The sequence below is a fragment of the Podarcis muralis genome, chromosome 4, assembly GCF_964188315.1.
Source record: "Podarcis muralis chromosome 4, rPodMur119.hap1.1, whole genome shotgun sequence".
NCBI lineage: Eukaryota > Metazoa > Chordata > Lepidosauria > Squamata > Lacertidae > Podarcis > Podarcis muralis.
Window position 1 is genome coordinate 64,378,629 of NC_135658.1, and position 13,979 is coordinate 64,392,607.

The 13,979-nt window shown below is 42.3% G+C and overlaps 1 protein-coding gene across 1 annotated transcript in view; it reads right to left on the reverse strand.

Moving 5' to 3' along the window:
• PTCHD1 (patched domain containing 1) overlaps positions 1-13,979 on the reverse strand; it is a 60,912-nt gene that overhangs the window by 24,292 nt on the left and 22,641 nt on the right. Inside the window, exon 2 of the mRNA XM_028727497.2 lies at positions 5,622-6,282. Within this exon, the coding sequence (XP_028583330.1) occupies positions 5,622-6,282 (661 nt within the window). The remainder of the gene's footprint in view (positions 1-5,621; positions 6,283-13,979) is intronic.

The window sequence follows — 13,979 nt, forward strand, 5'->3', positions numbered from 1 at the left end:
CTTCCAAATAAGTGGCTAAATGTAAGTTTATGTGAAGGCTGACTGTGTCTTTGACTGTGGAAAACCATAAAGCCAAGGAATGGATTAACAACCATTGGTTTTAATGAAAATCTACTGTGATTGATAAAAGTGAACAGGAAGAACACTTACGTTATAGTATGCTCAGTTGCCATGCCAAATATTCTCACAAGCCTGTAGTTCAAGCTGCCCATCAGGTGACCTTTTCATTGTGCATTCACAATGATTTACGTTCATGATGCTCTTGAAGTGGGCATACATTGATATGGTAGAGTGTGAGACTCGTAATCTCAGAGCCATGGGTTTGAGCCCCACATTGGGCAAAAGATTCTTGCCTTGCAGGAGGTTGGACTAGATGATCCTTGTGGTCCTTTCCAACTCTACGTTTCAATGAGCCTATGAATTTAGCAGGAAGCACTTGGGCCCACACGGGCAGTGGACGTATAAACAGCACCTCTGAATGCAGTGCTCAGACTGTTTGAGCACACTTGGCACTTCAGGTTGCATGCCAACGAGAGGAAAGAAGGGGTAAAGAACTAATATATATCTATGAAGAAACACCCAGGTGCCCTGTATCCATTTCAGAAGTGATCAAGCAGCTAGAATACCCACCTCCCCACCATGGTCTTATTATATCTACTTCCTAGGATCTCAAATAGCACCATGTAATAATTGGCTGGGATGCGGGTGGCACTGTGGTCTAAACCACAGAGCCTAGGGCTTGCCAATCAGAAGGTCAGCGGTTCGAATCCCCACGACGGGGTGAGCTCCCGTTGCTCGGTCCCTGCTCCTGCCAACCTAGCAGTTCGAAAGCACGTCAAAGTGCAAGTAGATAAATAGGTACCGCTCTGGCGGGAAGGTAAATGACGTTTCCATGCACTGCTCGGTTCGCCAGAAGCGGCTTAGTCATGCTGGCCACATGACCTGGAAGCTGTCTGCGGACAAATGACAGCTCCCCCGGCCAGTAAAGTGAGATGAGCGCCGCAACCCCAGAGTCATCCGTGACTGGACTTAACTGTCACGGGTACCTTTGCCTTTACGTAATAATTGCCTGTGTCACTTCTCAGCTTCACAGAAACAGCAAATGAAGGAAAATGGCTACCACTGAGTTATATTGGTTTATAACAGGGCTGTCCAACAGGTCACAGGTCTACTGGTCAGTGCCCCTGGTGGATCCTGGTCGATTGCAGGATCCTCCCCCCTCCCCCAAAAGCTTGCAGTCTCTTGAAAATTGGAAAACCCTGGTTTATAAAACAGACTAATAATGGGGTGCTGCCTGCAAGTCCAACTAGTTCCTCCTTCGTTCCCCACTGCCTTGGCCACCCCACATTCCCTTCTCCCCCAGCTGCCCTGGTTGCTCGGCTCTTCTCCCCCTGCCCCCCATCACTGCTGTTGTCCTACTTCTTTTTTAACCCTTTGATTGCAGGTGGTCTTCCTGACTGGACTGTACAACCCATGCCACTCATTTTAATGTTTCAGACTTGAGATGAGTGTTTGCATTGTTGGTTTATTGTTGTATGTTATATGCAAATAAAAGTGTGTGTGTGTGTGTGACTAGAGTGAATTAGAAGGCAGGAATTAGGAAACCAGAGCTAGAGAACTGAAAGTGTAGGAAGGCAAGTGGAAAACTAAGAAAAAACCCACACAGGGCTGTTTGACATAAGGGTATGGTGAGTGAGGAGGGTTGTGTTTTTCGTATTGATTTAAAATAAAACACACTGATTTTTTTTGCCCTAGTAAATATGTAATTTTTTGATACTAGTACAGTACTGAACATTATATTTTGCCCAAGATAAAGCCGTCTCCCTGGCTGAACTAATTCTCATTAAAGATTCTTTAGACCCTGCTCTGCATTGGTCCTTCACTCTGCTGTCTAGCTTTTGTCAGTTTTTATTAAGCCATGCAAAGCAGTGGAAGGATTCAAATGAACTGGGCAATTTTGCTCTGACAATTATTTAGAGTTAAATTGCTTGCTTGAAATGCATTCCTGGAGGGAACACAAATGTGGTTGTATCTGCTGTCGAACAATGAAAAGCTGAAAATGGCAAGACTTGCCATAGTTCATTTCAACCCATTAAAAAGTGAGGATCCCAGTATATTCACTGCCTGTCAGTTAAGAATATGAAAATTTGTCCTCGGGCGACTGGTGTCTTGATCTCTCAATCCAGATGCCATTACAAAAATTACTCTATGCTGCATATTCTATGGATGGAGTTGATTTCATTCCTGCAGTGAATATATCTATTTCCCCTAATGTAGATTATTGGGAGCGGGGTAGGATATATGTTTTGCACAATCCACTTTGTTTTGATCAAGGTATTGTCACACCACATAGAGTCCAATTTATGGAAGTGAAGGAAATCATGATTAGTCTTCCAACTATGATTGCTGCCTTTAGACTGTATGATATTTATATTTCACTTTGAATGCAATCTGAAAATGGAATAAAGCAATTGTTGCCTCCAATTTGGACTTTCTTTTTGTTCACTAAGCATCTTGTGTTCACATATGACTGCTGTGAAGGATGGAGCTGTAATACCTTTTCAGTTAAAAATGTAAGAAGGGATCAAGCATAGTATGTGCACGCTTAAAATTCAGTCTGAATATATTAAAACCAACCAACCAACCAACCAACCAACCAACCAACCAACCAGGAAACACACCTGAAAGGTGTATAACACAACTACAAGATGTGATGAAGAAATATGAGATCACTTATGCTGAAACACAAATAAGCATTATAAATTAAATTTCATCTGGGAAGCCTCTATTAAATCAGTGTGTTGAGCATTCCATGAGTAAGTAATGTTGTCAACAGGGCCGTCTTTACCCGGGGGTGCAAGGGGTGCGGTGCACCCGGGTGCCGAATTCGGGGGGGGGGGCGCGTAAAATGTATACCTACTACACACCGGTCCCTCTCGATTAGCGGCAGTGAAAAGCAATGGAGTGGAAGTCCCCGCCCCCCTCCTCCATTGCTCTGTTACTCCTATGAGTCAGGAAACAAAAGCAGTTTTTTCCGCTGCATAGTTGTTACAGGTGGGTGATTTCCCCACCCAAGAAAAGCTTAACAACTTTGAGTTTGCCCCCCCCCCCAAATGGCTAAACTAAATTTGGGGGCACTGGGCGGCGCATATGCTAAAGACGGCCCTGGTTGTCAACAAGGAAGTATCTATGGTCTGCAGTGGTCCTTGGTGCTTTTAAAAATATGAACTTCAGCAAGTCATCTAATCCAACCCTCCTCTCTGCCTTGAGCCAGGAAATCCTCCACCTAAAGCATCTTTTTACAGACTCTGTCTTTCAAAATACTTCTTAGTTGCTTTTTTTTGGTCCCCTGAGAGGAATAACCATTATTGACCTTCCTAGTAGGGTGGAGTGAGGAGTGGAGATGTAATTTGCATGTGTTAATTTGTAAACATATATATTTAAATTGTTTGCTGTCAAATACTGAGCCTACACCAATAAAGGAGTTCCAGCACTCTCATGCTGGATGGCAGAATTAGCAGCATACTTTAGATCAGGCACCCCCAAACTCGGCCCTCCAGATGTTTCGGGACTACAATTGCCATCATCCCTGACAACTGGTCAGGTTAGCTATGGATGATGGGAGTTGTAGTCCCAAAACATCTGGAGGGCCGAGTTTGGGAATGCCTGCTTTAGATTAATGCTGGTTAGTGAAGACTTTTGTTCCTAGTGATCCTGAGAAAACCAAGCCTACAGAATCTTTTCATTAATGAAGATATTTTACTCTGATTTTTTTCCTGATGATTAAGAGGGCTATCCTGTTCAGCTGCTGATTGCGTTGTTTTTAACAGACAGATTTTTAAAATAATGGTATTAGTAATTTTCTGGTTTTTATTTGTAGTATCCTACAATGGCTTAAGGGACGCAGGTGGCGCTGTGGTCTAAACCACAGAGCTTGGGCTTGCCGATCGGAAGGTCAGCAGTTCGAATCCCTGCGACGGGGGTGAGCTCCCATTGTTCGGTCCCAGCTCCTGCCTACCTAGCAGTTTGAAAGCACGTCAAGTGCAAGTTGATAAATAGTTACTGCTCTGGAGGGAAGGTAAACAGCGTTTCCATGCGCTGCTCTGGTTCGCCAGAAGCAGCTTAGTCATGCTGGCCACATGACCCGGAAGCTGTCTGTGGACAAATGGCGGCTCCCTCGGCCTATAGAGCGAGATGAGCACGGATCTCTACAGTTGTCCGCAACTGGACCTAACGGTCTTTACCTTTTACAATGGCTTAGAGATGGTTAAATGTTAAGTGGTATGTAAATTATCTAAATAAATTTTCTAACATCATTAGATACACTCCCCTTATGCATGAAATGCGTGCTTCAGACAGAAACTTGTACTCCGCATTGCTATCGAAATCAGCTACACAAGTTATTGCTTATAGCAGGGCAGCCAATGTGATATCTCCAGATTTTGTTTTGACTACAACTCCAGTCATTGCCGGCCATTGGCTATGCTGACTGGGGATGCTGGAAACTAGAGTCCAACTACCTCTGGAGGGCATTGGCTACCACTGGCTAATGCCATTCATCCACCAGATGTGGTTGCAGAACGTATCTGACACAAGAGGAATATACCTTTGAACCATGCCTAAGAGATTCCCAGTATGTCAAAGCGCTCTCCATTGTCCAAATCAGAAAAGAATGGCAATTCCTGCCACCGCAGCAAAATCTCCAAGGAGGCATAAAACCATCAGTTCCAGGATCAGAGCTGAATTAGTTTGCAAAGCCTGAAGCATAAGGAATGTAAGCAGTTTCATCTTTTCTTTGCTTGAAAGCAAACATCTCTAGTTCAGCAGAGCATCCTTCAGTTATGTGATGCGCAAGATAAATCCATGATCTCAAACTGAAAATCAAACCATGATTATCATTGTTCCCTAGGCACACCCTGATAAAAATAAAAGCTAGTGGTAATAATCAATGTATACTTAGTAAAAACTATAATAATAGTATAATGTATATGCTATGTAAATACAGGTGTGGGGGGGGGGTCCACATTGCTGGACTTATTCACCAAGGCAACTGATATTTTAATTTCAGTTAGAGGAGCTGTGCAAGTTTTTATTATAAAGCTAAGTACCAAAGCCAACCAGATTTTCTACAGAGAAGCATGCATTTGATTTTTCTTTCTCTTGCATAACCCCCTGTGATGATGCATGTGTTTTCCACAGCAGCAGACAAAAACTGTGTTACGGAACAGCTTAGGCTCCATTCCATGTAAAGCATAAAAGAAAAAGATTTTAAGTATTACAAGTGTATCATATGGACTGATGTTCAGAATGCAGTATGATATTAAGTAGAAATGGCTGAGTAAGAGCTACACTTAGGAGTTAATTGGCTTCAAAGCAAGCATAAGTCAACCGCCGCAAATCTGAATTATTACTACGGATTAGATAAACTGTGGTCCATCCAAATGGCTTAGGCCAGCCTTCACCAACCTGGTGCCGCTTTGAACTACAACTCCCATGAGCCTCAGCCAGCTGGGCTAGGCCTTCACATTGCCCTCTCTCCTTTACTTCAAACTGAGCAATACTTCGGACAAACTAATACGTTCAGGCATACCCACAGTAATAATAGGATATGAGAGAGTTACCTAACATAATGAAGGGAATCCCCAGGAAGGTAGAATTGTATTTCCCACCAGTCAGGTTAATGATTCCAGCTGCAGTGAGAGTGGCCAAACTCACAGTTAACAACCCAAGGAGGCCAAGCCAGGGCTTGCTGCGGACACAGTCTTGCATGGAACAGCAGAGCATAGCCAAGGTTACGACGAGGACCAGGCTTGTCATCAGGTAGCGTTCCGACACCCTACTTGTCTCTTGGAAGTCTTCTTGAAGCGATGATGAAGTTAGGGGATACATCGTGACGTTCTGGTTGGATTTCTGGAACAGTTTGACCGTGTCGCAAAAGTTGGATTCCCATTTCTCTGCCACCATGTCGTTCAGGGAGTTGATTGCCTGCAAATAGTAGGTGAGTTGCACAGCTTCGGCAGACTTCACCCGGTCCTTGCTGTGCACAGTGATGCCCCCAAGTTGGTGCCCATTGTACACTTCCCTGCCATCCTTTAAGTGTGTGATTGGATACGTGATAGCAAAATTAGTTTGATTAGACGAGCGAGCCGCCTTCAGTTCCTTCAGGACGTGCACAATGTCATCCACGATGCAAGACTTGTCGTTATTTAGGATGCAGATATGGGCAAATGTATAATTGAAACCAGGTCTTTGTACTTGGATCCTGGTCACAGCAGAGTGCAACTACAAGGGAGAGAAAAATCAACACACATTATTTATCAGCTGATAATCTCTGCATTACAGCAAGCAGAACAGCAACAGCAGCAGCAGCAGCTTCATCAACAGTCTGTCTCCTCTTATCTAACCAAGCCAGCAGGTTTTAATAACTGCAGTATTCATAAGGACCTGCTGAAAATGGAAAACATGCATTGAAGTATTATTCTCGTCCCCCAAAACCATTTCCCATAACTCAATCAGGGTCTGGCATAAAGAAACACTGCATGCCTCATTTGGCTGCTCTCTTTCGTTCACACACTCAGATACGAACCTACCTGGGCCCTGAGATCATCTGCTGAGGCCCTTCTATGTGTGCCTCTTCCTTGAGAAGTCCTGAGGGTAGCAACACGAGGACGGGCCTTTTCTGCAGTGGCTCCCCATCTGTGGAATGCTCTTCCCAAGGAAGTTCATTATACACCTTTAGGCGCCAGGCAAAAATGTTCGTTTTTAACCAGGCCTTTCGTTGATTTGATTGACATCCAATGCCCTTTTAAAATGTGGTTTTTTTTCTGGGGGGCAAGGTGTTATTGGGTTGTTGTTTTTATTTTGATTATATATTTTGTGGTTTTATATTTTGATTTTACTCTGTGAACCACCCTGAGATCTCCAGGTATAGGGCAGTATATAAATTCAAATAATAATAATACTTTTAATATTCTCATCCAAACCCTGATAAGATACCATGTTTCAATTTGCAAGTTGTTTGTCTACTATAAGTAAAAGGGATGTAATGTATCAAATGTATAACAACAAGTATACTGATCTCTATATGTGTATACGCATGTATATATATATATATTTGTGTGTGTGTGTGTGTGTGTGTGTGTGTGTGTGTGTGTGTATGCAAACACTTTTTCATCCCTGTTAAATAGAACACATTACTGGGAGCTATGTGTTAGATAGTGATGTAAGGAATTTTTAAAATAATTTATTAGAGACGGCCAATTCTAATATTTGGATTAGAAACATACTACTCCCTGGGTACAAATATATTGCTTCTGATTGGTCTCCAATGTCTCTGCTGGGCTACCACCCTAAATTTGTTGCAAGTGACGGCTTTACATAATTTTGCATCCTCAGAAAGAGCAAGGTGCATATTGATTGGTTGGGGATGCATTTTGATACTTGCACTTCACACACAAATTTGCATATGCTAATCTACATGCAAATTTAGAAATAATTACAATAATTAGAAGTAAAATACTTTTCACTATAGTGGAGAAGGCTGTGACTAGGTGACCTGTATGCCTTCTGCTATCCAAGGCCAAATGTTGACAGGTAACTTGAAGGTCCCTGTGCTTCCTTCTTAGGTTTTCTTTAATCATTAAATGGGACTTCAAATAGAAGATGGTCCTCTGACAGCCTTCAAACAGAGGACTGTTTTCTGTAGGATGTACAGCCACTGTAATAAGTGTAGTGATCCACATTTGAAGAGTGTTCTGAACATCCCCTAAATACTCATCTTGTTGCCGACAGATACACTTCCTTCTTTTTTGGCTAGCTAAAGATTGGGGAAATTATCGGAACAGGCATTTGGAGAAGGAATAATGAGATGATATTCTGCCTTTTAATTGCAGGCGTTGTTGCATTACTAGGGCTGGGCCTACCATTAGGCAGATGATGCAGCTGCCTCAGGCAGATGATGGGGTAAAGGAAGTCCTGGGGATGCAGCCTGCTCTGTGTCTCATAAACTAGCCTGTTGCCCTCAGTTGGAATTGAGGATGCTGCTCAATCACCAATTTTGAACTAAGATTCAGCTGTCAGTTTCTGTACGTGTAAGGAAGCATGATGGGGGTTGGGGATGATGAGAAAGCTAACTTGTCGTTTGCCTCAAGCAGCAAAATGTCTGAGGCCAGTCCTGTGTACTATGCTAGATAGGGTATAACAAATCTCTAACCCCAGAAGTTGGAGGGATCACAGGCAAGTTGGAACATACTATTTCTTATACTGGGAACATGATGTAATTCATTGTTTTGGAATAAAGTTGACAATATATGTACTAAGGTCATGAGCCATCATATTGATCTTGAACTTGCCTTGTTGTTGCTAAATTGCTTTGATAGTTTGACTGCATTGAGAAAGCTCTCAGCTACTTTGTATAAGGTGTCTGTCACTCCTGCAGCTAGTCTGTGCAAAGATTCTTAACAGCAGCCATTTTCAAATGTTAAGGAGGTTCTGCTAATGCAAAAAATAGACTTTGGTAAATGGTCTATTGTAAAAATCAACTTTATGGAAGTATGGCATTTTTATAGTATTTATTTAAAGATCTTTGACACTCTTTGATCTCATTTAAAGCTGTGTTTGCCTAAATGTGTTTATTGATATAAATTATAAGTTTATGAAGTATACATTGTGTTTCTTATGAAGTATCTGATATTTGTATTCTTATTTTGTGCTGCCATTCTCATTTCAGCATATTTTAAAATCTTCAGTGTGTGGGACATCCCACATGTGTCTTTGTTTTCTATCGCATTTTTCTCCATTGTTTTTTATGATGCTGAATCCCCGAGTCCCATTAAGATGGCAACATTTCTGAATTTTGCTACACTTTTTCTTTCAGACTTTGAAATGGGCTACTTGGGGAGATAAGAAACCGATTTTTAAATTTAGAAAAGAGAAGAGAAGAGAAGAGAAGAGAAGAGAAAAGAAAAGAAAAGAAAGAGCTAGCGTGCAGTGGCTGTGTTCTCTTAATATGATTTAAAATCATGTTTAAATGAATTCTACTGCATGATAATAATAATAATAATAATAATAATAATAATAATAATAATAATAATTTATTATTTATACCCCGCCCATCTGGCTGGGCCTCCCCAGCCACTCTGGGCGGCTTCCATAAAAACCAAAAATACAATAAAATATCACATGTTAAAAACTTCCCTGAACAGGGCTGCCTTAAGATGTCTCTTGAATGTCAGGTAGTTATTTATCACTTTGACATCTGCTGGAAGGGCGTTTCACAGGGTGGGCGCCACTACCGAGAAGGCCCTCTGCCTGGTTCCCTGTAGCTTTGCTTCTCGCAATGAGGGAACCGCCAGAAGGCCCTCGGCGCTGGACCTCAGCGTCCGGGCAGAATGATGGGGGTGGAGACGCTCCTTCAGGTATACTGGACCGAGGCCGTTTAGGGCTTTAAAGGTCAGCACCAACACTTTGAATTGTGCTCGGAAACGTACTGGGAGCCAATGCAAGTCTTTCAAGACCGGTGTTATATGGTCTCGGCGGCCGCTATGATAATACATTTACAACACAATTTTATGAACATTTAGTCACAAGTATGTTCCACTAAGCTTAATTTGACATTTTCTATGTGTGCACATAATTGCCATCTTCAGCTGCAATCCTAACAACAATTACTAGGGAGTAAGAACTGTTCAACATTATGTTACATATTTCCAAGTATTAAGGTGGCATTTGAAGTATTAATAAAGCTTTTAATGGTTTTATTGAAACAGTCATTTTACCTATATATACTATACACCTGTGGCTCCTAGAAGCTGTCAGCATGTGACAGCAGCCACATCCCGAGAATAGCTTTGACTGGCCAACTAAAGCAGGTGAGGATAGCCAATGGGTGTCAAACCCTCAGTGAATTACAGACTTCCCCTTGCATGTGAAGATAGGCTCTGGTGGATTGAGCAAATGAGACCAATAGTGGGCCCAATGCTCAGGAAATGAGGGAAATGAGGGGCAGATGGGACTCATCAACCTGGGAAGGTAGCCCATCTAGGAGAAGGAAAAATCTGATGCTATACCTCCACTGCCTTGCGGGATATCTTCAGGACAAGAAAAGACTCAGGTGTAAACCCTACACCAGACACCTCCAACTTCCAAGAGACTGCGAAAAAACTTGTTGAGCTTTTTGGGGGGAGGAGAAGCTAAAGTTGTTGAGCTATTTTTCTGGGGCATCAGGATCCCACGATTGACCAGGACTGACCAGGGAAATCCCGAGAATCAACCAGTAGATCACGATCAACCAGTTGGACAGACCTGCCCTACCCAAATCTGGAGCAGAGTCTGCTTCCGGCAACTCGTCCAGCCAAACTGGTGCCAAACATATTGCTGTGCTTTCCCTTGGACCACATCAGTGAGGCTGAGAGGGGGGGTCTTGTCGTCTGGGCAGCCCAAGACCTCCATACACACTGCCCAGGCTTGCGCCCTAGGAGGTCACTTCAGTGTTGCTAACACAGTGGTTTGACTTCAACCTCAGAAGTGCACTCTGTTGTCTCTCAAGACACAGAATCCAACAACCTATACTTTTGTATACCACCCTTGGATCCTTACTAATGAAGGGTGGTTAACAAATTGAACTACTAAGTAAACAATAACTTAGCAAGTAACATTGCCCTGGGATTGCCCCAGGGCAATCCTATGCACACTTACCCGGGAGTAAGACCAACAGAACCTAGTGGGACGTTTTTGAGTAGGCCTGTATAGGCACGCACTGTAAGCTGCTTAACTGCTGTTGTATTTTGAGCCATTTTAGATGTGTGCTATTCTATTGTATTGCTTTTAGTAAAAGTTCCCTCAAATTGATAGCAAAGCCAGAATTTCATCTGAAGCCTTTGTTTTATTTGCTGCACCTGTTTCTGCTTTGATTATATTACATTGCCTCTGTTTTTTTATATTGTATTTTTAGAACATTATTGTATTTTACTGCTGATTTTAATTATTAGCTGCCCTGAGTGGTGAAGAAGCAACAGAAGGCTGAGATGGAATTTTCTTATTTTATATATACACACACGCACACAGACAAATATAAATGTATGTATAAAATAAATGTGCATACTAATTCACAGAATGCAATACTGCATAGATGGGGATACAGAGTGATTAGCTGGCAGAAGTCTGATCCTTGTGTGTTGATCTTAGAGTCTGTGTGGTAGAGGAGTATGTAAAGGCAGCATTGCCATCACAGAACATCACCATTCCACTGCCGATCTACAAACTACAGACATCCCACCTATTAGCCTTTAGAGGAAATGGGGTTTGAGAGGGTGGTAGCCAGAGCCTGCCAGAGAGGGGTCATAGAATCATAGAATTGTAGAGTTGGAAGGGACCCCAAGGCCCATATACTTCGACCCCGCTGCAATGCAGGAATATCAGATAAAGCATCCATGACAGATTACCACCCAACCTCTGTTTAGAACCTCCAAGGAAGGACAGTCCACAACTTCCTAAGGGAGACCATTCCACTAACAGCTCTTACTTCAGAAAGTTTTTCCTGAAGTTTAGCCGGAATCTCCTTTCTTGAAACTTGAAGCCATTAGTTAAAGGACCATTTGGCCCTGGGCTTCAAGCTCAAAGGGAGCCTAAAATTTAAAATACTTGCTGTTGTTTTTTTGCATTTGCTATGTTTCACAATTTTGTTAAAAGCCCATCCAGCCAAACTGTGACACTCCCATAGCTTAGAACTGCCAATTTAAGCAAATAAGAGATGTGGTTTGGTGAAAGACCTTTTTTAAAAAATTGAGATAAATTTTGTTATATTAATAGAGTTAAAAATGTTAATGACTTGGTATAAGTCCTAGCCGCTTCCACTTTCATTGGCTATGAAGTAAACCTGTCCCCTGCTCTTTGCCAGGAACTCTGTGGCAGAGCAATTTGTGGATGGAAGTCATAGCTTGGAGTCCAAAGGCAGGCCTATCTGCCACTTCCTTTTCTTCTTTAAAAAAAAGGATGTTTGGGAACAAAAACCAGTGAAGGGGCAGAGGTCACCATAATACAGTGGTACCTCGGGCTACATACGCTTAGGTTACATATGCTTCAGGTTACAGACTCTGCTAACCCAGAAATAGTACCTTGGGGTAAGAACTTTGCTTCAGGATGCGAACAGAAATCGTGCTCTGGCGGCGTGGCGGCAGTGGGAGGCCCCATTAGCTAAAGTGGTGCTGCAGGTTAAGAACAGTTTCAGGTTAAGAACGGACCTCCGGAACGAATTAAGTACTTAACCCGAGGTACCACTGTATACCATTGTTGAAAACAATTTCCCTTAATTTTTGCATATTATTTTCGCAAATGTATGTTCTAATACACATTTTCCCCAATGCATAAAATTATGAGATGTGTGAATTCTGAAGGAAAACTGGGTTTTCATTTGTGTATTGGATCGAGAAGTACAAATTGGGTAGTTTCCCATCAAAATGCAAACACAACTGAATTTCTCCCTTATCCCTAAGGTCAACCCACAACAAGATCTGGGTGGAGAAGGAAAAACACTGCCCTAACCCTATCTGTTTCCCAGTAGTGATGTATGGAAGTGAGAGCTGGACCATAAAGAAGGCTGATCGCCGAAGAATTGCTGCTTTTGAATTATGGTGCTGGAGAAGACTCTTGAGAGTCCCATGGACTGCAAGAAGATCAAACGCATCCATTCTTAAGGAAATCAGCATTGAGTGCTCACTGGAAGGACAGATCCTGAAGCTGAGGCTCCAATACTTTGGCCACGTCATGAGAAGAGAAGACTCCCTGGAAAAGACCCTGATGCTGGGAAGGATGGAGGGCACAAGGAGAAGGGGGCGACAGAGGACGAGATGGTTGGATAGTGTTTTCGAGGTTACCAGCATGAGTTTGACCAAACTGCGGGAGGTAGTGGAAGACAGAAGTGCCTGGCGTGCTCTGGTCCATGGGGTCACGAAGAGTCGGACACGACTAAACGACTAAACAACAACAACAACAACAAAACCCTATCTGCTCTGTTCCCAACCCATTCCCAGATTTTGAGCAGCTGGAACGAGACTGGACACAGAGCTTGAATTCCCAAACTGTCTGGGTGAAAAATAGTTATTTAGCAATACTAGGTGTACCAGTAATTGCTGCCCTTCTCTCTGAAAGTGTTTGCAGCTGTATGACACAGCCTATTATGGCAAAATAGTAAAACTCCTATTGCTAGCATTTGCCAACACCTGCTGACTCATTATGATTAGGAAAACCCAGTAGATTTCAGACCTGGGGAGCTACTTCTCTCCCCCCCAAGTCCTCCCCATTGTGAACAGCTGCAAAGCTGCATTCAATTTTCACTCATTATTTCAGTCTCAATAATTCATTTTCCAAGGAATTCATTTCAATGCCCCTTTTCTTTGTCTGATATTAAACATGAAAGGTGCTATAAAAGTGAATTACTACATTACATGCTAATTCATTTGGACACAGTATATTAAAAGAATTCCCCAGGAAACTTTTTAGTTTAATGACAGTGGAAGATGCTTAATTGGGGTGGCATTAGTGTACACTTAATCAACACAGAATTGTTAAATGTGAATGCGGGGTTTGAAAATGGTGCCACGGAGCAGCTTGGGCTGATCAAGATTATTATTTTTTAAATTCCATATAATTGTTGTCAACAAAAAAAGTATTGTTTTTTTTAAAAGAAGACTGGAAAGCACAGATTCAATGAATGATAAAATAACATCCATGAGGAACTTGTAACTGAGCTAAAAAAAACAACACCCCAAACGGCTGGCATTGCTTAGTCATTGCTCATAATTTAGGAGCTCACTCAGTATAAATAACTTTAGACACAAGAACACTGCAATCTCAATAAAACACTGCAGCACGGAGGGTTGTACAACACTGCCTGGTGTCAGGATGTCACACAGTTTTCTTCCTGTCCCTGAGCAATTTCCCCCTTTCCCCCCAAATGTATATTCGATTTTGTTGTTTTAAAA